General features: G+C 36.1%; 1 protein-coding gene across 1 annotated transcript in view; it reads right to left on the minus strand.

Moving 5' to 3' along the window:
• Positions 1 to 24,642, minus strand: part of LOC146001439 (uncharacterized) — a 36,908-nt gene that overhangs the window by 8,286 nt on the left and 3,980 nt on the right. The window contains exons 2-3 of the mRNA XM_083138759.1: positions 24,076 to 24,485; positions 10,446 to 11,284 (exon numbers count right to left, since the gene is read on the minus strand). Coding sequence (XP_082994885.1) covers positions 10,446 to 11,284; positions 24,076 to 24,455 — 1,219 coding nt within the window. The 5' untranslated portion in view covers positions 24,456 to 24,485. The remainder of the gene's footprint in view (positions 1 to 10,445; positions 11,285 to 24,075; positions 24,486 to 24,642) is intronic.

A 24,642-nucleotide genomic window follows, 5' to 3' on the forward strand; every position in this document is an offset into this window, starting at 1 on the left:
AATGTGGCATACCACTTGTGGCCTAGCCCCGTTCAATCTCTCACACACGAAGACACCGAGTAACGTCATGCATATGTCGCATAATTCAAGTGGCAGTTCCACACTGTCATCTACAGAACTGAACAACCACTGTGAAACAGGGTTGACATGTTTAACATTTGTGTTTAAAAAAAGCTTGTTTGAAAAATTTAAAACACACTACTTTGTTGTTTCTTTTACAAAAGTTTAGAAAGTTTAAAACAGCATTTTAAACATGTTTTTTAAACTAGTTTAAAACACATTTTGATACTTGGCAGTATGTGGAATTTTTGCATGTTTTGTAACTGTGTGAACTTATTCAATCAGAGTTTTTTATTTTAAACATGTTTTAAATATTTAAGAACAAAAATACATGTTTTAAACAAATAATACATTTTAAACATAATGTAAAGATGATTTATATTCTGGGAGTAATGATGAATTTTGTATATTGTATATATTTATTATACAACCTATCGAGATTAATCAGACGAAACAGAAATAAAACACCAATGTAGCCATGCAACTAAAACAAAAACAGAAATCCGATAACTTCATATTTTCCTGCAATTTCTAAATTTTTCTACTTACCTAAAACTGGACCTACATTTCCCTGCACCAAGGAACGTTTTTCCCTCCCGACAAAAGTGCAACACAGAAAGCAGGAAGAAACAAGATGTTTTCTTTTGCCAATGCTCCTCTCAGCAGTGCAATTGACCCCAGAGGCCACATGTTTTTATAGTCACATGCTTGAGGTCCCTCACCCTCCCTGTGTACAAACGTGAAAGAAACCAAGTGGATGGAGAACAATCAGTGATGTACAAAAACCAGTCCAATATTTTTAAATGAGTTACTTAAATTCTGGTTTAGAACATTATTTTAAAAATTTGCATAATAAATAATGAGCAATTTCTAATATGTTAAAGCTAAATGTATAAATATGTATGAAGAAGTTGGTTTACCAGTGGTAGCATGGAGAATACACCACTGGCATAATGCAAGTGATGAGTGGCCACACAAAGTCTTGTGTAAAGATCAAGGAAAAATGATCAGTGTTTTGTATTCACAATACAGTTTGTCCGTAAAATAATGGTGGAGTTTTAAAGTCATAGTTTTGGAACAAAGCATGATACAGAGATGAACGATACATCAAAGCAAAGAGAAACTCTCCAAGTTTCTTACCTGTTCAGTAGTCTTCGATGTGTGAACCCTTAGTTGCCCTTTAGATGTCAAGACGATATTCAGCTTCTTCCAATACATGGCAGAGAACATCCGGTGTGATGGACAAAACAGCTTCAGTGATCCTTGCTTTTAAATGATCCAGAATTTGAACTTGACAGGAAAATACTTATGTTTTGACATAACCCCACAAATAGAAATCCATGGGTGCATGGTCTGGAGACCATGGGGGACAGACAATCCACCATCCTCATCCGACCCATGGCTGAGTTTCTGTAAAACCTGAATTTTGTACCCAGTGAAACGTAACCATTCTTTAACACCTTGTGAACAGTTGTTTTCGGAATGCCCACCTCTGTATAACACTTCTGCACTGACTTCTTCGGGCTATGCAAGGAACTTGTTCGCAGAGCTTCAATTGTTTCATCAGTAACTGTTGGCCGCTCTGGACAAGTTTGCTTCACTATGCTGCCAATTTCTCTGAGTTGCCTGTCCCATTGGCAAATGTTATTTTCATGTGGCAGGTCTTCATTGTATACATGCCTAACACATTTAACTGACTCAGACTTAGCAAGCCATAAATCACATCGAACCTTCCTCTGCACTGCAAACAAGATGACTCAGCAGCATGGATGACTAACGAGCTTGTATAGCTTGCGTGTCCTTGAAACAGAATGTTAACACCATTAAGCCTTGTTTCCATGATATGAAAAACTCAATATGCTGACCAAGGCAGAAATTTATTTTATTATAAAACATAAACTAAAGGTAATAATTCAACCTTCTAGGAAGGTCTTCTTCAGACTCTGCACCAAGTACAAATGTAACAAGGTATAAAACAGGATGATATATACACTCAAAAATTACTCCCCTCCAGACTATTAGAAAGTTATTCTGGAACATTCTAGCAGGTGACTTGCACTTGTCAACTGTACTTTCACCTGAACGGTGATTTAGCTGAACATTTTCTTTCATGATCTTTTAACTTCAATCTTCTTCCTTCTTCTCTCCTCTTTCTCTCTTGTCCTTTCCACTCTTTCTAACACCTTCTTCCATTCTTTGTTTATCTTCAGTCACCCATTCCACTTCATTGTGTCTTCTTCACCTTTCTTCTCTATTTTCTTGGCATCCTTCCATTTTCTCACTAGTATTTTCTTCTCCCTTCCTGTCTGCTTAGCCTCATCCCACTCTATGTCGTGTCCTGTTTGTCTCGTGTGTTTAAATATTGCATTTCTCTCTCTCTTAAGTCGTACATCAACCCTATTCCCTTCTTGTGACAGCAGCAATACTCAAGAAAGAAATGGAAAAAAGAAAAGTAGATAATTTGAGTCAAAAAGAAAGGGAAGGGATGAAGAAAATCAAGACAAAAAGGATGTGGTGATAGAAAAGGCAGATAAAGAAGAAGCAATTGTGGTGATGGAAAGAGAATGGTACGAGAGGACATATGAAGATCTAAAAGAGAATGGATATGAGGAGATTTGTGGAACAGAAGAACGAACTATAAGAGAAAGGGTCATACAAGACTGTAGGAGGAGAGGATTCAAGAAGTGCATAAAGGAGACAGGAAGACTATCAAGATTGAAAGGCTTTCGAAAGATACACAAAGAGGAGATAAGTTGAGATCAGTAATGGACTGCAGAAACAATATTTTGGAACCCTTGGAAAGGAAATTAAAGAAAGTTATTGAAGTGTTAGTAGCACAGCAAGAAAGCAGAGCAGTTAAGAACATTGAACAATTGGTGGACCTCATAAAAGGACTTAAGTTAAATGAGATGAAGACGAAAAAATTAAAGAAAGTTATTGAAGTGTTAGTAGCACAGCAAGAAAGCAGAGCAGTTAAGAACATTGAACAATTGGTGGACCTCATAAAAGGACTTAAGTTAAATGAGATGAAGACGAAAATGTTTAGCTTAGATGTGAAAAGTATGTTCCCAAGCATCAAAAGGTGACACGTTTTGGAAATTGAATATAGGTTCAAGCCTAAGCCCAGCATTGGTTGAATTGGTTATGAATGAATGAGAAAAGAAAGTCGTAGAAAAAGGAGGTGACAAAATGATTCTGCGATTCTGTTTTGCAGATATGTGGACGATTGTTTTGGCATATGGAAGGGAACGAAGTCAACATATTTCACAAAGAAATACAAGATGAAGAAAGAGGGATATTGTTGGAACTCGAAATAGAAGAAGAAGACAAGGTAAGCTACCTAGATATATTGATGAAAAGGAAGAGAGGACAAGAAATTGAAACCGCTTGGCATCAGAAGAAGTGTGCAGCAGGGATATTCTGCCACAAAGAAGTGATGTAAGTGAGCTGAAAAAAATTAATTTTATAAAGAATATGGAGGACAGAATCAAGAAAATATACACAAAAGAATGTGAAAATTAATTCAAAATAAATAGCCTATGGAAACAGCTGGAAAAGAATGGCTACAAGAAGGAGAATAGACTGGACATAAACAGAAGGAAGAAAAGTGGCAGGGGAGAATTGGAAGAGAAAGAAAAAGAGGAAGGGAAAGAAAAAAGAGGAGGTTTGGAATAAGGAGTATGGGGAAGACCACAGAAAAGAAATGCAAAGTGCTTAGGAAAGCCGGCATTAAAACTTACAGGAAGGGAGGGAGAAGTATCTTAAGAATAGCAAAGAATGCAGACAAGAAAAAGGAAAACAGAGAAGAGAAAGGGATTATCTACGAAGTGAAATGTAAAGAATGTCAGAGTGTGTACATAGGAGAAATGAAAAAGGGGCTGAAAGACAGGTTGAAACAACATAGGGTTGATGTACGACTTAAGAGAGAGAGAAATGCAATATTTAAACACACGAGAGAAACAGGACACGACATAGAGTGGGATGAGGCTAAGCAGATAGGAAAGGAGAAGAGAATACTAGTGAGAAAATAGAAGGATGCCAAGAAAATAGAGAAGAAAGGTGAAGAAGACACAATGAACTGGAATGGGGGACTGAAGATAAACAAAGAATGGAAGAAGGTGTTAGAAAGAGTGGAAAGGATAAGAGAGAAAGAGGAGAGAAGAAGAAAGAAGAATGAAGTTAAAAGAGCGTGAGATAAAGAGTCCAACCACATTCCAGATGTAAGAAAATGTTTAGCTAAATCGCCTTTCAAGTGAAAGTACAATTGACAAGGGAAAGTCACCTGTTAGAATATTCCAGAATTACTTTCCAATAGTCTGGAGGGTAGTAATTTTTGTGTATATATATTGTACTGTTTTGTACCTTGTTACATTTGTACTTGGTGCAGAGTCTGAAGAAGACCTTGCTAGAAGATTGAAACGTTACGTTTAGTTTATGTTTTATAATAAAATAAATTTCTGCCTTGGTCAGCATATTGATTTTTTCAAACACAATGTGTATTCACTGGCCCTTGCGCATGTAGGCGTTAGCATTTACATATGTAAACTTGGAGAGTTTCTCTTTTCTTTGTTGTATCATTCATCTCTCTACCATGTTTTGTCCCAAAATTATGACTGTTTAAAATTGCACCATGATATTACGGGCACATTGTACATCCATGTAACACATACACATGAGGTATTACAATATCTTAAAAGTTTCTTCTGTTATTTCATTCAAAACCTTGTAACAATATCTGTAAGACTGAGTGTGTATGTGTACAGAACACTTTTGGCAAACAAAGTTGAATATCAATTAATCAGAGATGCAAAATGAACGTACACTGATGATTTTCACTGAGAATTCTGTATTTTTCAAATTACCTGAGATTTACAGGTTTTCCAAATGTATGGGAACCCTGCCAAATTTTAACAATTTTTTTCCATAAAGAATATTGGGACAGGTTGTCTTGTAGGAAAACTGATTGTTTACTAGCAATGCAGCAATTGTGAAGTGGATCAGCATAATCACATATAACCATATGTGGTCCAAATATCTCAAAGCCTGTTGACAACAAGATTTCGAGTTTCCTCTTTTGAAAAATGTCATTTCAAAAAGCCAAGCAGTGGACTAGTCAACAACAAAATGCAGATTAAGTTGATTGACAGTTTCTACAAATGCTATGCCATTAACAGAGAACAACAAAGAGACAACTTCACAAGCTTTCTTTTCCTTTGAGGAATGAAGGCAGGAAGTGAAAATAAACCTAAATAACCTTATATTGCTTTTTGGAATCGTGTGCTTTATTATAATAACACATTTTCTTGGATTTTGAAGTAATTTGGAACTAATAGAATTACATGACTATAAAAAATAAAGATTTTCACAAAAAGGCTCATTTCCCACTTGAAAAGTGAGTCAAATTTTTTTTTTTTTATAAATCCGTAAGTCTCCAGTCAGTTTTGTGGCCCATTAATATGTTCTCCAATATGTTTACTTAGTGTTAATCTCAGTTTCGCAGTCTGAGTCTCAAGTGTCACGCCTGTGAAATATTGCCTCCATTTATGCACATTTAACACAATTTTATGCATTCAGGAACATAACAAAGGTTGACCTATTGTCTAGTGAAGTTAGCGTTTTTACCAATCTACGAAATGTGTATTGTATAGTACAAAGGAACATCATGTCATCAGAAATAGGAAGGTATAGTAGGTACTTTTACTTGCCGATCATGATAATGTTTTATAGATATAAGCCCTTAGCCATGTGAATAAAACAAACTAATTGTAAACCAATGTTTAATCATTTACTGATTGGAAGTATTGTATTATAATGTAAACATAAAAAAAGCACATTCATGGAAGCCTGCATGTTACTCACCTTATTTATCATTCACAAATTATATAAATAAATAACAAACTATATAAGAATTGTAAACTTATGAGTTCACTTTTTTATGCTTCCTGATCTGAAGATATCCAATTCTTAAGACATCATCATGTAGGTGTAATTACAGTTGTAGGTTCTACCCCTTACGCTAGATGGTGGATGCCCCAAAATTCATCCTTCTAGGAAATTAATATCTATATGACGAAGTATGGATGATGACAGCCCAAGAACTAGAGGTTCTATGCTTAAGGTGACATAGTGACTGTTGATCCTTGAGTGGGCCCGGAAAAACAAGATAAGTTTTGGTCTGATGAAAGAACCTTTCGATAAGGTGAAAGAACATTCGGCTTGTAACACAAACTTCCTTAAAATACAATTTTTTTAAAAAGAATCACATTTTTCAAATTATTCAGTGCACATTAAATACATGACAGAACACCAAAGGCTACACAAGGATAAAACCTCGAATATTTTGAATTAATTGGATTCTGTCAAAATAATTTCTTAAATGTTGAATAGAAAATAGGTGTTTAAGTTATATGAATTTCTGAATGTCATCTAAGATGAATTCTCACATGTTGAACACAAAAAGAGCTCTCCAGTATGAATTCCAAAATGTTTTCTAAGATCTTCCTCCTGTGCAAATAATTTGTTACATGTTGAACACACATTGGGATTCTCTGCAGAATGAATTATTAAATGTTTTCTAAGATGTTCCCTGCCTGCAAATGATTTGTTACATGTTGAACACACATGGGGCTTCTCTCCGGTATGAATTCTTAAATGCCTTCTAAGATCTCCCTTCCGTGCAAATGATTTGTTACATGTTGAACACAAATAGGGCTTCTCTCCAGTATGAATTCTTAAATGTTTTCTAACATCTTCCTTCCGTGCAAATGATTTGTTACATGTTGAAAACACATGGGGCTTCTCTCCAGTTAGAATTCTTAAATGCCTTCTAAGAATTTCCTTCTGTGCAAATGATATGTTACATGTTGAACACACATAGGGCTTCTCTCCAGTATGAATTTTTAAATAATTTCTAAGATCTTCCTCCTGTGCAAATGATTTGTTACATGTTGAACACACATGGGGCTTCTCTCCAGTATGAATTCTTAAATGCCTTCTAAGAATTTCCTTCCGTGCAAATGATTTGTTACATGTTGAACACACATAGGGCTTCTCTCCAGTATGAATTTTTAAATGATTTCTAAGATCTTCCTCCTGTGCAAATGATTTGTTACATGTTGAACACACAGGGGCTGCTCTGTAGAATGACTTATTAAATGTTTTCGAAGATCTTTCTTCCATGCAAATGATTTGTTACATGTTGAACACAAATGGGGCTTCTCTCCAGTATGAATTCTTGAATGCCTTCTAACAACTTCCTTCCGTGCAAATGATTTGTTACATGTTGAACACAAATGGGGCTTCTCTCCAGTATGAATTTTTAAATGATTTCTAAGATCTTCCTCCTGTGCAAATGATTTGTTACATGTTGAACACACATGGGGCTGCTCTGTAGAATGACTTATTAAATGTTTTCGAAGATCTTTCTTCCATGCAAATGATTTGTTACATGTTGAACACAAATGGGGCTTCTCTCCAGTATGAATTCTTAAATGCCTTCTAAGAATTTCCTTCCGTGAAAATGATTTGTTACATGTTGAACACACATAGGGCTTCTCTCCAGTATGAATTTTTAAATGATTTCTAAGATCTTCCTCCTGTGCAAATGATTTGTTACATGTTGAACACACATGGGGCTGCTCTCCAGTATGAATTCTTAAATGCTGTCTAAGAACTTTCTCCTGTGCAAATGATTTGTTACATGTTGAACACAAATGGGGCTTCTCTCCAGTATGAATTCTTAAATGCCTTCTAAGCTCTTCCTTCCGTGCAAATGATTTGTTACATGTTGAACACACATAAGGCTTCTCTCCAGTATGAATTCTCAAATGCCTTCTAAGATCTTCCTTCCGTCCAAATGATTTGTTACATGTTGAACACAAATGGGGCTTCTCTCCAGTATGAATTCTTAAATGCTGTCTAAGAACTTCCTCCTGTGCAAATGATTTCTTACATGTTGAACACAAATAGGGCTTCTATCCAGTATGAATTCTTAAATGATTTCTAAGATCTCCGTCCATGCAAATGATTTGTTACAAGTTGAACACACATAGGGCTTCTCTCAAGTATGAATTCTTAAATGCTGTCTAAGAACTTCCTCCTGTGCAAATGATTTGTTACATGATGAACACAAATGAGGCTTCTCTCCAGTATGAATTCTTAAATGCCTTCTAAGCTCTTCCTTCCATGCAAATGATTTGTTATATGTTGAACACAAATGGGGCTTCTCTCCAGTATGAATTCTTAAATGCCTTCTAAGATCTCCCTTCCATGCAAATGATTTGTTACATGTTGAACACACATAGGGCTTCTCTCCAGTATGAATTCTTAAATGCTGTCTAAGAACTTCCTCCTGTGCAAATGATTTGTTACATGTTGAACGCAAATTGGGCTTCTCTCCAGTATGAATTCTTAAATGCCTTCTAAGATCTCCCTTCCATGGAAATGATTTGTTACATGTTGAACACACATGGGGCTGCTCTGTAGAATGACTTATTAAATGTTTTCGAAGATCTATCTTCCATGCAAATGATTTGTTACATGTTGAACACAAATGGGGCTTCTCTCCAGTATGAATTCTTAAATGCCTTCTAAGAATTTCCTTCCGTGAAAATGATTTGTTACATGTTGAACACACATAGGGCTTCTCTCCAGTATGAATTTTTAAATGATTTTTAAGATCTTCCTCCTGTGCAAATGATTTGTTACATGTTGAACACACATGGGGCTGCTCTCCAGTATGAATTCTTAAATGCTGTCTAAGAACTTCCTCCTGTGCAAATGATTTGTTACATGTTGAACACAAATGGGGCTTCTCTCCAGTATGAATTCTTAAATGCCTTCTAAGCTCTTCCTTCCGTGCAAATGATTTGTTACATGTTGAACACACACAAGGCTTCTCTCCAGTATGAATTCTTAAATGCCTTCTAAGATCTTCCTTCCGTCCAAATGATTTGTTACATGTTGAACACAAATGGGGCTTCTCTCCAGTATGAATTCTTAAATGCTGTCTAAGAACTTCCTCCTGTGCAAATGATTTCTTACATGTTGATCACAAATAGGGCTCCTCTCCAGTATGAATTCTTAAATGATTTCTAAGATCTCCGTCCATGCAAATGATTTGTTACATGTTGAACACACATGGGGTTTCTCTCAAGTATGAATTCTTAAATGCTGTCTAAGAACTTCCTCCTGTGCAAATGATTTGTTACATGATGAACACAAATGAGGCTTCTCTCCAGTATGAATTCTTAAATGCCTTCTAAGCTCTTCCTTCCGTGCAAATGATTTGTTACATGTTGAACACAAATGGGGCTTCTCTCCAGTATGAATTCTTAAATGCCTTCTAAGATCTCCCTTCCATGCAAATGATTTGTTACATGTTGAACACACATAGGGCTTCTCTCCAGTATGAATTCTTAAATGCTGTCTAAGAACTTCCTCCTGTGCAAATGATTTGTTACACGTTGAACACAAATGGGGCTTCTCTCCAGTATGAATTCTTAAATGCCTTCTAAGATCTCCCTTCCATGCAAATGATTTGTTACATGTTGAACACACATAGGGCTTCTCTCCAGTATGAATTCTTAAATGCTGTCTAAGAACTTCCTCCTGTGCAAATGATTTGTTACATGTTGAACACAAATGAGGCTTCTCTCCAGTATGAATTCTTAAATGCTGTCTAAGCTCTTCCTTCCGTGCAAATGATTTGTTACATGTTGAACACACATAAGGCTTCTCTCCAGTATGAATTCTTAAATGCCTTCTAAGATCTTCCTTCCGTCCAAATGATTTGTTACATGTTGAACACAAATGGGGCTTCTCTCCAGTATGAATTCTTAAATGCTTTCTAAGATCTCCCTTCCATGCAAATGATTTGTTACATGTTGAACACACATAGGGCTTCTCTCCAGTATGAATTCTTAAATGCTGTCTAAGAACTTCCTCCTGTGCAAATGATTTGTTACATGTTGAACACAAATGGGGCTTCTCTCCAGTATGAACTCTTAAATGCCTTCTAAGCTCTTCCTTCCGTGCAAATGATTTGTTACATGTTGAACACACATAAGGCTTCTCTCCAGTATGAATTCTTAAATGCCTTCTAAGATCTTCCTTCCGTCCAAATGATTTGTTACATGTTGAACACAAATGGGGCTTCTCTCCAGTATGAATTCTTAAATGCTGTCTAAGAACTTCCTCCTGTGCAAATGATTTGTTACATGTTGAACACAAATGGGGCTTCTCTCCAGTATAAATTCTTAAATGCCTTCTAAGCTCTTCCTTCCGTGCAAATGATTTGTTACATGTTGAACACACATAAGGCTTCTCTCCAGTATGAATTCTTAAATGCCTTCTAAGATCTCCCTTCCGTCCAAATGATTTGTTACATGTTGAACACAAATAGGGCTTCTCTCGGGTATGAATTCTTAAATGATTTCTAAGATCTTCCTCCTGTGCAAATGATTTGTTACATGTTGAACGCACATGGCGCTGCTCTGTAGAATGAATTATTAAATGTTTTCGAAGATCGTCATTCCATGCAAATGACTTGTTGCATGTAGAACACACATAGGGCTTCTCTCCAGTATGAATTCTTAAATGCTGTCTAAGAATTTCCTTACGTGCAAATGATTTGTTACATGTTGAACACAAATGGGGCTTCTCTCCAGTATGAATTCTTAAATGCCTTCTAAGCTCTTCCTTCCGTGCAAATGATTTGTTACATGTTGAACACACATAAGGCTTCTCTCCAGAATGAATTATTAAATGTTTCCTAAGATATGACTTCAGTGCAAATGCATTATTACACACTAAACATACAAAGGGCTTGTCTCCAGTGTAAGTTCTGGAATGTTTCGGTAGACCATCCTTGCTTGCAACACTATGAGTGTTCCAATGCTTTCTAAATTTTTGCTTCAATACTACAGGTTTCATGCAGGTTGAATACAAAAAAGAATTTTCACCACTATGAACTCCTGTATATTCCATGAGACATTTTGTCTCCTTAAATGATTCCCTGCACATTGAGCACTCAAAAGATTTTGTTCTAGTCTGATCTGGCACAGGAACCACAAGTTCACATTTATCATTAAACAAATTACTTCCATCATTCAAAATGACAAAACCTTCAGAGTTTGAAGATTTTGAAGACTCTCCTTCCCTTGTAGATTCAAGAGTAGTTCCACAATCCTTTGTCACAGAGCAGAAAGTTGTCGCTTGTGTCAAGCTGCAAGAAAGAAATCCTATTGGAAGTGATTTGGGTCTGAAGTTTTGAGTTCTAACCTACGTTTAAGATGTGAATGTATATCATTGTATTTGGTACAGTCAATAAATAATCGGATTAATGCCATGAAAAAGCTGCTAAATAAATTGACAGAGCGATGCAACTTATGCGATATGTATGCCAGGCTGGGGTGCGATATATATCTGCACAACGAGTTCCAGACCACGTTGCAGCACTGGTAAAAAGGGAGGTTGTGTATGTGCAATTTGCCTCCAAGGTTCAAAAAGTGGAAACACCCCTCTTCCCCACAACCCAAAAAAAAAAAAAACAGACTTTGTTTCCAAGGTATTGTTCATGTTTCTCTTTGATCATCGTGGTCCACTTCTCGGTTGCTTCCTCTGGCAGGGTGAGAAAAGGATGCTGCTCTGTACTCCGACATCTTGCAAAACGAGGTGAGACATGTAATCAGGCACAAGCGGCATGGCTTCTTGTCATGAGGTGTCATCCTACTGCAAGACAATGCATGTCCCCACGTTGCTGGACACACTATGGACACGATCACACAAATGGGTTGGGAATGCTTAGATCATCCACCCTACATCATGTGTTTAGCCCACTGAAAGGTGCCCTATGTGAAATCTACTTTTTCTCGGATGCACAACTGCAGGAGGTGATCTTACTGGCCTACATATACCATAAGTTTCATCGCTCTTGTCACTTTATTTCGCTTTTTCATGGCATTAATCACGTTATTTATTCACTGTACCATATACAAGTATTTTTATTAAAAAGCACATGTCATCAATATATACACCAGTAATAACCTGGAAAAAGATGTACATTATTAAAGACAATTTATGACAGAATATTTAAAAAAATGTGTGCTACTACCTCATATGGTTTTAAAGTTTCTAAGACGAATTTCACAATGGAAATTATTGATTAGTAGCTATAACACAATTACTCTACATTTCAAAATGGTAAGATCATGAAGGATGAAACATTATTTTAAAGTAAAAATACTATAATTGTGTAACACTAAGAATAACTTCAAGTACTGTGGAATACCTTATAGAGTGATTCAGGCTGGAATTCAGACCCAGGTCTTTTGGCATCATAAAATAAAATACTTCATTATTTTTAAAGTTACGACTAAATGAGATAAGAGTGAATAGTGATTTATTAAGAAATACAATTTGTAATTTATCAGTCTCCTTATACATTCTCGGTATTATATGTTGATATTTTCACTGAGGTTTGGAACACTCTGCTTGCAAGAACCATGAGTGCGGACTAATTTTTCCATGGATAAAGCTACTTCTCTATTCTCTGTAAAGCAAACAACTTAACTCTTGCATATAAGTGAAACAATTGAATCAAACAAAATAAAGTGTCATATTTCCTTACATTATCAATAGGATTTCTGCTTCAGTACAGTATATCCAAGTGAAGTACTGTGAAACTGACAACATGCAGTTATACCATTAATGCTGACGAAAAGTGTATGTACGTATTAGAAATTTAATGCAAGGAATTTATAGAATTGCCTTGTATAGGTACCTGATTTAGCTAACCACACATTAAAACAGGAACACACTAATAATAAAAGCTTCTGAAAGTTCATATACGAGAGGCATCCTGAAAAAAGCTCCAATGGTGCCTATACACAGCACTAGTGGTCAGAGATAGACACACACACATGCAGGCAGGAAGTAGTGGCATGTAGCTGTAATCTGGTACAGTTGCAATGCAGCCGTTTTAGGACAGTTCTAGGTTAAAGATTGCAGCTCTCAAACCGTGTCCCACCGACTGCGATGTAGCCTACATTGCACACTCAGAATTTGGCACAGAGCCACCAGCAATCGTGTGAGGTGTGCAGACCGGACGTCGTGTGTCAGACGATGGTGCAGACAATACACGGAAGGCCAATCGAATGTGCACAACCCCATACAGCTGAGTACACACGGGCCCTTTGCATCACTTCAGGTGAGAGATCTTGGACCACTCCCTGTACAGCCCTGGCCTTGGCCACATATACCATGGGCATACAAAATTTAGTGCCATGCTACGACAAATGCCAGAACAATGGTGGTGATTATGTCGAAAATTAGGTTAGGACTCACTGTTGTTAATGCAATAAATTACAACTGACATTCATGTTTTATTTATGCCTAATCGGTAGGGACCTTGATATTTTTTTTTACAAATTGGTGTATTTTCTTATTTTTTTACTACATTTTTCCCAAAATTCACATTTTCATTTTAGTGCATTTTCTGGCAAAAATATGAAAGTATAACTTCATTGTGTTTTTAAACTATTGTTTGAAATTGTAAGTCATATGACTTACACCTCTTCGTGAGAGTTTGATATCTTGAAAGTTATTTTCCATACCCCTTTTTTAATTTTAAGGTAAGGATTTTAGATAATGGAATTTTCCCAGTATATACTGAAGGGTGCATAATAGGGTGTATCGAAAAAATATTTTTTATGTTTTTTTCATTGAAATTCAGTGGTCGCACCCCCAAACCCCCTTCCTCAGTTCGGCATTCAAAATTGTACACGGTTGCATGCTCTTGATGTTTTAGCTGGAAAACAAAACTTATCCGAAGTAAATTGCTCCCATAGTGCCTGAGTTACAACAATTTTCCTCCAAAAATGCAAATTACCTATTTTTCGTTAAAAAAATCACATTTTGGCTTATTATTCAACTTATATGGCCCCAAGAACATGAAACATGTTTCATTCTCTTGAGAAATGTCCATTCTTTGAAAAGAATACTAAAGTTCGCACCCTCTCCCCAAATAGCGGGAGAAGAGGGGGCAAACTCCAGATTTTTATGATGTTTTTTTTTTTCATTGAAATCCGGTGGTCGCGGTCCCAAACCACCCTTCCTTGGTTTGGCATTCTGAGTTGCACACAGTTGCATGCTATGATGTTTTAGCTGAAAAACAAAACTTATCCCAAGTAAATTGCTTCCATAGTGCCGGAGTTATGACAATTTTCCTCCAAAAATGCAAATTACCTATTTTTCGTAAAAAAAAAAAAAAAAAAAACTTTTAGCTTATTATTCAACTTGTATGACACGCAAGAACGTGAAACATGTTTCATTTTCTTCAGAAATGTGCATTCTTTGAAAAGAATAATAAAGTTCGCAACCTCTCCCCAAAATAGAGGTACAAGAGGGGGCAAACTCCAGAGTTTTTTTTTTTTTCATTGATATTCGGTGGCTGCGTCCCCAAACCCACCTTCCTCGGTTCGGCATTCTGAATTATACACGGTTGCATGCTCTGATGCTCTAGCTGCAAAACAAAACTTATCCAAAGTAAATTGTTCCCACAGTGCAACAGTTATAACAATTTTCCTCCAAAAATGCAAATTACCTATTTTTTCTTTAAAAACAGAGTTTCACATTTTGGCTTATTATTCAACTTGTATGGCACCCAAGAACATGAAACATGTTTCATTCTCTTGAGAAATGTCCATTGTTTGAAAATAATACTAAAGTTCGCATCTTCTCCTCAAAATAGCGGGAGAAGAGGGGGCAAACTCCAGTTTTTATGTTTTGCCATTGAAATTCGGGGGACTGTGCCCCCCCCTCGAATTTAAAATTCCCGCCGAGAAGCCCGGGCGAAAGAAATTTCTCTCTCTCTCTCTCTCTCCTCCTGCCATCACTGGTTTCTGGTGCCGTGGTTGTGTTGCGCATAAAAGGGACCTAAAAGTTGAGGCCAAAACTTGTGGATGAGATTTCCTGTTCCCGTGCAGAGTTCCATAACGATAGCTTTAAATAAATAAATAATTTTTTTAAAAAAAGTCAATGAAGACGAAATTCCGTGACATTTTTTTACACCTCAAATTCCCCTGACTTTTCCCGGTTTCCCAGGTTTTCCAAGTCTGTCACCACCCTGTTGTAGCTTCTTGGACATGGAAAGGGTTTCTCTCGAGTATGATATCCAGGATGGGAGATCCTCCTGGATAGCCAAATAATTTCCTGTCCTGTATATCCAGAGAAACTCCCATTTTAGATATATATTGGATATGAGGTATTAAGTCCACATGCTAATCAAAAATTGGCGTAAACGTCTTGACTTCAGTGGATAGATTCTATGAGAGTGTCTAGTCTCAATTTAGTACTGTTATGACTCGAATTTTGTGATCCAGTGACTCGCAAACATGGCACAAAGCATTTGCACTGTACATAGGCTATTGTTTGACCAAGCAAGTGACCCATGCAAACAAGGCCAGGAGAAAGTTCCTGGAGTTACAAGACTTTGTCTCACTCACTATGCATGGTTGTACTGAGGGAATAGTTGCAGTCCGGCATCGGACTTAAGCATGCAAATAATAGTTTATCGTATGTGTAGACGAGGTCTTCGATTTGCATAAATCTAGTCCAAGAATGTTCTTTTCATGTTCAAAGTACATGTGAAAAATATCAGGATAATTTCCGGATTGGGTGCAACTTTAGTCCAAAAAATATCCTTGCACACAATGAAATAAAAACATCCAGATAAGGCCGCAATCACGGGAACCAAAGTCACATTGATATCCGAAACATGTCCGAAAGTCATACATACAATGTCCAAAACATGTCCTTCCTGGATTTCTCCCGAGTCCACATATGGATGTTCAGAGGATATTCAATGGATGTCAACTGGACATTCCCAGATATCCAGAATTTTGGCATGAATATCCTAATGATATGAATTAGATGTCTTATGGATATTTGTGTGCTGCATGGGGAGCAGCATTTCATGGGTTTCGGGTTTGGTAATTATGCATGCTAAGTGAAAAAGAGCAATTTTAAGGCAATAATTTCTTAGCTGGCAACACTAGCAGGCCAAATTTTGTCAACAGATGCACGCAAGATGCATGTAAGTATTGGCCACACATTTTATGTGAAATCATAAATCTTATGTTAAGGGGAATAAACAATCCAGTTGATAATATAAGTCGTAAGCGAGTTACTTAAGATATATCCGCGAAACTTACTTGTAAATGTTCTATGCATCGAGTTCCCAAGTGGATGGTGGCAGAGGCCACCAAAATGAATAGAACATTTACAGGTAAGTATCGTGGATATATCTTTAGTAACTCACTTACGTCTTATACATAAATCTTAATTTTGCACCAAATTTTGGCCTTCTGATACAATGCTACGCTACCCCTGGCTACACTGAATTTCTAATTCATCTGTCAATACACACACACATACATTGTATTATTATATACATGAATGACAATACAATTACTTTTGTGTTTATAAAAAAGCTTATATATTTTTGTTTCAAGGGAAGGTCTTCAATGTTATTTAAATTGAGCTCTGGTATGGGACTTCAGGATGCTAAAAACTCAGGAAATTTGGAAATATGCCCCTATCTCTTAATTGACACAAATAACATATAATGATCCTGTCTCATAGTAGGAACATGTAAATACAATTCAAAATTTACTCAACACTTAAATAATAAGGGGGAGCAGTGAAAGAAGGAAAGCATTGTGGTTGGAATAAGTTTTCCGAAATGTCTGCTTTTATTACATGACTAGCTTAATGATTTAATTGAGACACTAACATCAAAACTGTGATTTTAAAAAAAAAAAATACAAGAAAAAGTCATGCATTGGGATTAAAGGAATATACAATCTTGACAAAAGGGGACATCTAGTAGGTGCATGATATTGCCATTCCACTGGCATGTTCCAAAAGTTGACCAAGTTTAACGCATGAAACAAGTTGTGACAACTGGCCATTCCAGAAGTGCTTCCTGCATTTCACATGACAATGAACTTCAAAAAACATATGAACTCTGAGGCAAGTTAATTGTGTTAAAATCGTCTGTTTGCTGCAGAAACGCAGGAAAACATGTGGAAACAAAAACACATCTTCAAGCTGCAGAAAGTGCTGGGTTGGTAGGATGATGAGAATGTGTGAAATGTGTAAGTGTGTAAATTGCAGAGTAATTAGAAAGATAAAAATAAATTATGCAGTATGCTAGTTCTTTCAGCAGGTATTGCAGTTTTGACTCTTCTTCTTCTTCCATTGTTTGTAGAAAGAGGTGGTAGATTATCAAAGATAGACCAAAGCAGGAAATTTTGTGGCAAAACGTATATTCTTAGCGAAGGCATTGTTTATCTAATTTTTCAAATCTCATAGCAAATTTGCTAAGAGAATGCACAGTAAACAACAATTTTCGATGATTTTTATATTGGAGACATGCACAGCAGTTGCTGGGCCAGAGCAAAGCATTTGAAACACGTGGTCATGTGCAAGTAGAACTCGTACAAGTATTCAAGTAAAGAATGAAAATTTTTAAGAACTCTTAAAAAGAATGTATTTGAGTTGATCGAAATCTGGGTGTACAGAGATGTGCAGCTTATATATTATTTGTGTAGAAGCATGGACGTTTGCAGGATTTTTTCAAGGGAGGGGCAAATGAGGCATACGTCACTGCCCCCTTAACAGTGTTGCCTCTTGAAGAAAAAAAATTTTTCAGACTTATTGAGCTCTTACACTGAAAGGAGCGTTTCTGGGGGGGGGATAATGATGACTTATACTTGTTATTAAGATATAGAATATTCTGTGTGAAATAAACTGATAATGGTAAGCATTGGAACATGTCTCAATGGATTAGGCTTCAAAATGCAGAAAACCCCAAGTAAATACAGTCAACTCTCGGTACAATGACCTTTCACAGTTCCCAGGAAAAGCGTCGTTATTTCGAAGGGGTTGTTATTGGAATTTGCACCAATTTTCAGCTTAAACAGAGCTTAAATGGACACAAAGATGCCTAGGAGACGGTAACACAATTTATCCCTGTAGTTGTACAACCTGTTATGCACATGATGTGTGTTGTGAGAAGGAAAATAGAACATGAAAACGTTTTCACAGATAAAGGATTTAAAATAATGTTAATTTCTTTCAACTGTGCACAGTCGTTGCTCTTCCAGGAAATTCTTACAATTCTAGTTCATGAGAAACCAGTTTGCACTGAGACCTACTGAAAGGAAAACAATCTCTCGCTTATTGCAAGCGAAACTCAAAGAATCTTGACACCAGTCACACTGGCATCAGCAAAAATCAGGAAATAATCGGGCAGAATGAATGTTGGATTTTATACGAGTCTACTGGAGCATTGTCTGTTACAAGATTATCTGGTAAGATAAGATCTCTCAGGAGAAACAACACAACCTTTCTAGGCACCTGACAAAAAAAAAAAGGCACGGCTGTACATTTTGTCCTGGTTCGGCTGTGTAAAATACAACGTAAAAAAAAGTCACATTTTCTTTGCTTCAACCAACTTCATAGTCAGCCCCTCCCCCATTCAAGGGAGCAGACAAACTCCTTCCTCGACTTGTATTGTAATCCAGCGTGAAAAAGGAAACAGACAACTTGCGACCTGTTGTCACCCAATACGTATTCTAGGACACGTCATTAAATAGCGTCGCAGTCGATAATCATTCGGGTTTGGAATTGGATTTCACTTTAAACTCACAAACCCACCTCCCTCGCATGGCAGTCTACCAACTAGACCACATGAATCTCTGCACAATTTTGTTCCTATTTGGTATATTATAGTAGCAGTTGTACAGTTTCCTTTCATCTTACAATATTGTGATATAAACCAATAGATTTGCATGTCTTTTCTAACCTAACATTTGCTTCAAGGTACACAATTAACAGATATACTTGGTCCAAAATATGACCCCATAGGAGAAATGTATTCCTGAATATTTTCACCACTTTTTTATTCTGAAAACCAGGTTCTATACACACTCAAAAGTAAAAAAAAATAGTGTAACAGCCAATGGCACAAAACCAAAAATTATTAAACTAAGAAAAATATAAAATTAATCAAACCTAACACATCTAATCAAACATAATCTAAAATTATAATCCGCATCAAATGTAACAAAATGAATTTGTTAACTCGTTACCTGCCACATGAGTTGTATTTAACTCATCTAGTTTTATGCCCAGGGCCTTGTGAGGCATACTTTACTCAAATGTCTTTTCACCTTGGGAGTCTCGTGGTGCACAGGCAACTCAAACTACCATGCTATTACATACATGTTACGTGAAGAGTAGACCCATGGACAAAACTTTGCAGATGGTTCATGAAAATCTTATTAAGTGATGCTGTTATTGTTACAATTAATACAAACAATTTAAAACATGTATAAAATGAATAGATGTACATTAACTTCTTTTATATTTATTTTTGCCTTTTGCAATTGTACATTTGGCTTTGATGAATTGCTGGCCAGTGCCTCGAAGTATAATGATAAAAGATATATCAAGTTACAAATAACCCAAGACTCAATGCTCAGAAAAAACAATAACAAAGCTCCAAAAAAAAACAATAAAGATGCTGTGAGCGATATATAACTCATCTAGAATCAATGTAATGACTCACTACCATCGCCTGAGTTGCATATGACCTCTCACATAAATGCCATGAAATAGGGAAATAAAGTGACAGAGAGATGAAATTTACTGGATATGTAGCCCAGGCCCCATATGCCACCAGTCTGCGGGATGAGTTCCAGACTGCAATGATAGGTGGCAGAACTGGTAGGAAAGGGAGGTTCTGTATGTGCAATTTGCCTTTAAGGTGCCAGCCAGTCATTCAGTGACATGAGTCATGACGTTCACAGTGTCAGGTGCCACAAAGAAGGCTCAGCGATCCGCCATACAGTGGCAATGGACGAGATCTTGCTCAGCTGGTATACGCCAAAGAGTAAACACGTCAGCAAGGAGTGGAAACGCCCCAAGTCCCCACTGAGTCACACCATTTAATTTTAGTCCTTCCTTGATTTCTTTTACCTTTCTAACAGCATATTCTAAGGCAAAATTAAAGAGCAATGGAGATAATGCATCTCTTTGTTTTAACCTATCATGAATGGTAAATTTGTCAGACACATTAATACCCACACGAATTTTACTTTCTGTTTCACTGGTGCATACTTTTATCATACTAACAAGCTTCTTAGGTATTCCAAACTCTACTAATATATTATATAATTTATCTCTTTTGACCGAATCATATGCTTTTTTGAAATCAATGAATAGCTGATGGACATTTTGATTATATTCCCACTTTTTTTCATGTGCCTGTCTAATGTGAAAAATTTGATCTGTAGTTGATCTGTTACATTTAAATCCACATTGATAATCATCTATAATTTCATTAGCATATGGGGTTAGTCTTGTTAAAAGAATGTTAGATAATATTCTATATAGTTTTTCTTGTATGTACGCATTGCTTCCATTGTAGTTTTACTTTCTGTTTTACTGGTGCACACTTTTATCATACTAACAAGCTTCTTATATTAGATAACTTTGTTTAAAAAATTGCTAACCATTGCTGTAACTGTATCTTTAGTCAAAATGAAAATAAATGTCTGATGAAGGAAGCGCGTGTTCTCCTGAAACGTCACAACGAAAAACTGTTTTCTTATGCTTGTAATAACCGTAAACTACAGGAAAATAACATTTTATATGTTGTTGAGAGTAGAGAAATTCCACGGTAATTATTGCAGTTCATTTTATCACCTTTTTTAAACACAGGAACAATTATGGATGCTTTCCACTGTTGAGGGATTTCTTCTTTATTCCATATTAAACAAATCAATTTATGAATTTGAAATATTAACGAATTTTCAACATACTTAATTAACTCAGCTGATATTAAATCAATGCCAGGTGCTTTGTTATTCTTTAGCCATTTAATAGCATCTTTAACTTCAGTCAAGTTAGGTTCTGGAACTAAAGGTTCTGCTGTGTGCACTTCATTTACTTCTGATTTATCTCCTACATGAACATTTAAAAGGTAATTAAAGTAGTTCTTCCATCTATTTAGAATATCGCTTGGGTCAACTAGAAAATCACCATCTTTATCTTTTATCAAGTTTAATTTAGGTTGCAGCCCCTTTCTAAATTCATTTACACCTTTATATAAATCTCTGATATTTTCATTTTTGTTTTAATTTAGATAATTTTACTTTTCAAGTAATATATTTTTTTTACTTCTAAAGGTGTGATTATCTTCTCGCTTTATTCTATTATAATTGCTTAGATTTGTATCATCAGAGTTATTTAACCACCTAAGTCTAGCCTGATTTCTTATTTCTATTCGATTATGACATTCATTATCAAACCATGGCTTACTTTTTCTAGGTTTATGGTATCCTATACTTTCTTTAGCTGCTGATTCTATTGCATTATGTATGTGTTCCCAATTCTTATTTATTTCTGTTACAATTATATTTTCATCATCATTTAAATCCTGCAAAACATCAAATCTATTTGACAGTTTACTTTGGTAATCTTTCTTAATTCTTTCATCAGCAAAAAAAAGTGGGAATATAATCAAAATGTCCATCAGCTATTCATTGAATTTAAAAAAGCATACGATTCGGTCAAAAGAGATAAATTATATAATATATTACTAGAGTTTGGAATACCTAAGAAGCTTGTTAGTATGATAAAAGTATGCACCAGTGAAACAGAAAGTAAAATTCGTGTGGGTATTAATGTGTCTGACAAATTTACAATTCATGATGGGTTAAAACAAGGAGATGCATTATTATCTCCATTGCTCTTTAATTTTGCCTTAGAATATGCTGTTAGGAAGGTAAAAAAACTAACAAAGGACTAAAAATGCAATGGTGTGACTCAGTTAGCATATGCAGATGATGTAGACTTATTAGGGGATGATATAAATACAATTTTGGAAAATGCTAAAATATTTTTCAAAACTGCTAAAGAGATAGGTTTGGAAGTTAACAAAGAGAAAATTAATGTATGCTTACAGGCCGAAACCAAGTGTTAGGTAATAATCAAAATCTAATTATTGATAACAACTCGTTTGAACCAGTTTCCAAATTCAAATACTTAGGAGTAATATTAACAAGTGAAAATTATATTAAAGAGGAAATAAAAAGTAGGCTTAATTCAGGAAATGCATGTTACTTCTCTCTTCATAAACTTTTGTCTTCTCGTTTAATATCTAAGAAACTAAAAGTTAAAATATACAAAACAGTAATTTTGCCCATAGTATTATATGGGTGTGAAACTTGGTCCCTTATGTTGAAAGAGGAACATAAATTGAGAGTATTTGAAAATAAGATCTTCAGGAAAATATTTTGACCTAAAAGGGATGAGGAGATAGGTGAGTGGAGGTTACATAATTTAGAACTACATAATTTGTATTCATGTCCACATATTATTAGAATGATTAAATCAAGAAGACTTAGGTGGGCAGGTCATGTGGCACGAATGAGAGAGGAAACAGGAATTTACAGGATTCTTTTTGGGAAACCTGATGGTAAGAGACCTGTGGAAGGCCAAGATGAAGATGGAGGGTCAACGTTGAGATATACCTAAAGGAAATCGGTAAGGATGGAAAAGAGTATAGAGATCTTGCTCAAGATAGGGACAGATGGAAGGCCTGTGTTGCTGCAGCCATGAACCTTCAGGTTTAAGAAGGCTAGAGAGTTAGTTAGTTAGCAAATTTTCCTGTATTAAATTTTATAACTCTTAGATTTTGTTCCTTATGATTTATCACTGCGAGTCTTTCTCTTAATTTAGCAATTACTAAATAATGGTCACTTGCACAGTCAGCACCTCTATGTGTACGAACGTCAATTATACTAGTATGCCTTCTCTTATCAATGAGAATATGATCTATCTGATTATGAGTTTTACCATCTGGAGAAGACCAGGTATATTTATGGATATCTTTATGTTTAAAAGTGATACTTTTCACAATTAAATTCTTTGAGGTTGCAAAAGTAATCAATCTTATACCATTATCATTACTTAATTCATGAAGACTTTCTTTACCAATCGTGGGTTTAAATGTCTCTTCTTTGCCAATCTGTGCATTACAGTCACCTAACAGAATTTTCATATCATACTGAGAAAATTTATCAAAGACCTGTTTTAACTCTGTATAAAAATCATCTTTCATTGGTGCATGTATGTTTATTAAAATAATTTTACACCACCTACCCTGTAAAACTGCATATGATATCCTATCATTAATAAATTCTACTGTTTTAAGAGCCGAGATAATTCTATTATTTATGAAAAAGCCTGTTCCAAAATTATGATTTTCAGGACCACCATAGAAAAAAGTATAATTTTTAATTTTACAATTCCCTTCTCCTGGCCACCTAACTTCCTGGACAACTACTACATCTAATTTGTACTTAACTATCTCATTAACTGTACACTGAAATGCCCCAGGCCGGTAAAGGCTCAGAACATTCCAGGTGCCTAATTTAATATCCTTATTCTTAATATAAGTCTTATCCTTAGTCCAGGGACCTCCCAAAGTAGTCCACGCCCAGAGATCCGAATGGGGGACTATTTTACCTCCGGAATATTTTACCTTGGGAACATCCATGGCCTCATATTGCTGTTTCTTGGCATGTCTTTTTACAGTGTAGAGTTGTCAGCTCTACGCCTAACACCCAATATGAATGGAGGACTGCACCTGTCGTTGGTCAGCGGATCCTTCGGATCTAGCTTGGAGAATCACATTGTAGTCCACCAACCATACCCCACTTCTGCCGATTGTGGGATGCTCATAGAGCCATGACAGGACAGCTCTGTAAATCCCAACAGAGCACAATGTTGACCATTTCACTCTGTTGGTTGACTAACTCCAGTGAACAAGTCACTGGGTGATGAGGTCGTCACATCCCTCAACTTGAGAAAATTTTGAGCAGGTATGATCAAAGTATTATGGTACTTTGTTTCATTAATGCGAAAATAACTTCATGCACTCACCTTTCTGTCTCTGCAGATGGACATTCATCTTCAATTGCAAGTTCACTCTTCACATCTTCAGGCTCTACAGTCTCGTCACTTTTAATTGCAACAGCACCAAACTGTACAATGTCATCACTTGCATCAAGATCTTTACTATCCTCCTGAAAAAATTCAGTCATTCCAGCACCAGAGTTCAAGTATATGTGAAAGGCAACATCTCCTGGCTCTTCGACTTTCATTTGTTCCAACTTTGATTCAGATTTAATAACTGGTGATGAAGATGCTGGCTGCCAAGTGTTTCCGGCTGACTCTTCATTTGGCTCACTCTTGATTGAAGAATGCATGAGGTCAGGTTCTTCTTTCGGTAGGTTGGGCAGAGAGTGATCGTGAAAGTCCATCTGTGTTGATGAGGGTAAGGCACTTGCTATCTGAAAATACATTTTACACACAAACATTAGATGGTGCTCAAATAAAAGACAAAATACAAGATACATGTATATACATGTGTGTGTGTGTAACAAGTATAAAAGGGGAAAGGAAAAGGTCACCAGACAATCGAAAAATCCAAATTTTTGCAGCCTCATC

The sequence above is a fragment of the Lepisma saccharinum genome, chromosome 17, assembly GCF_977018435.1.
Source record: "Lepisma saccharinum chromosome 17, izLepSacc3.1, whole genome shotgun sequence".
Taxonomy (NCBI): Eukaryota; Metazoa; Arthropoda; class Insecta; order Zygentoma; family Lepismatidae; genus Lepisma; species Lepisma saccharinum.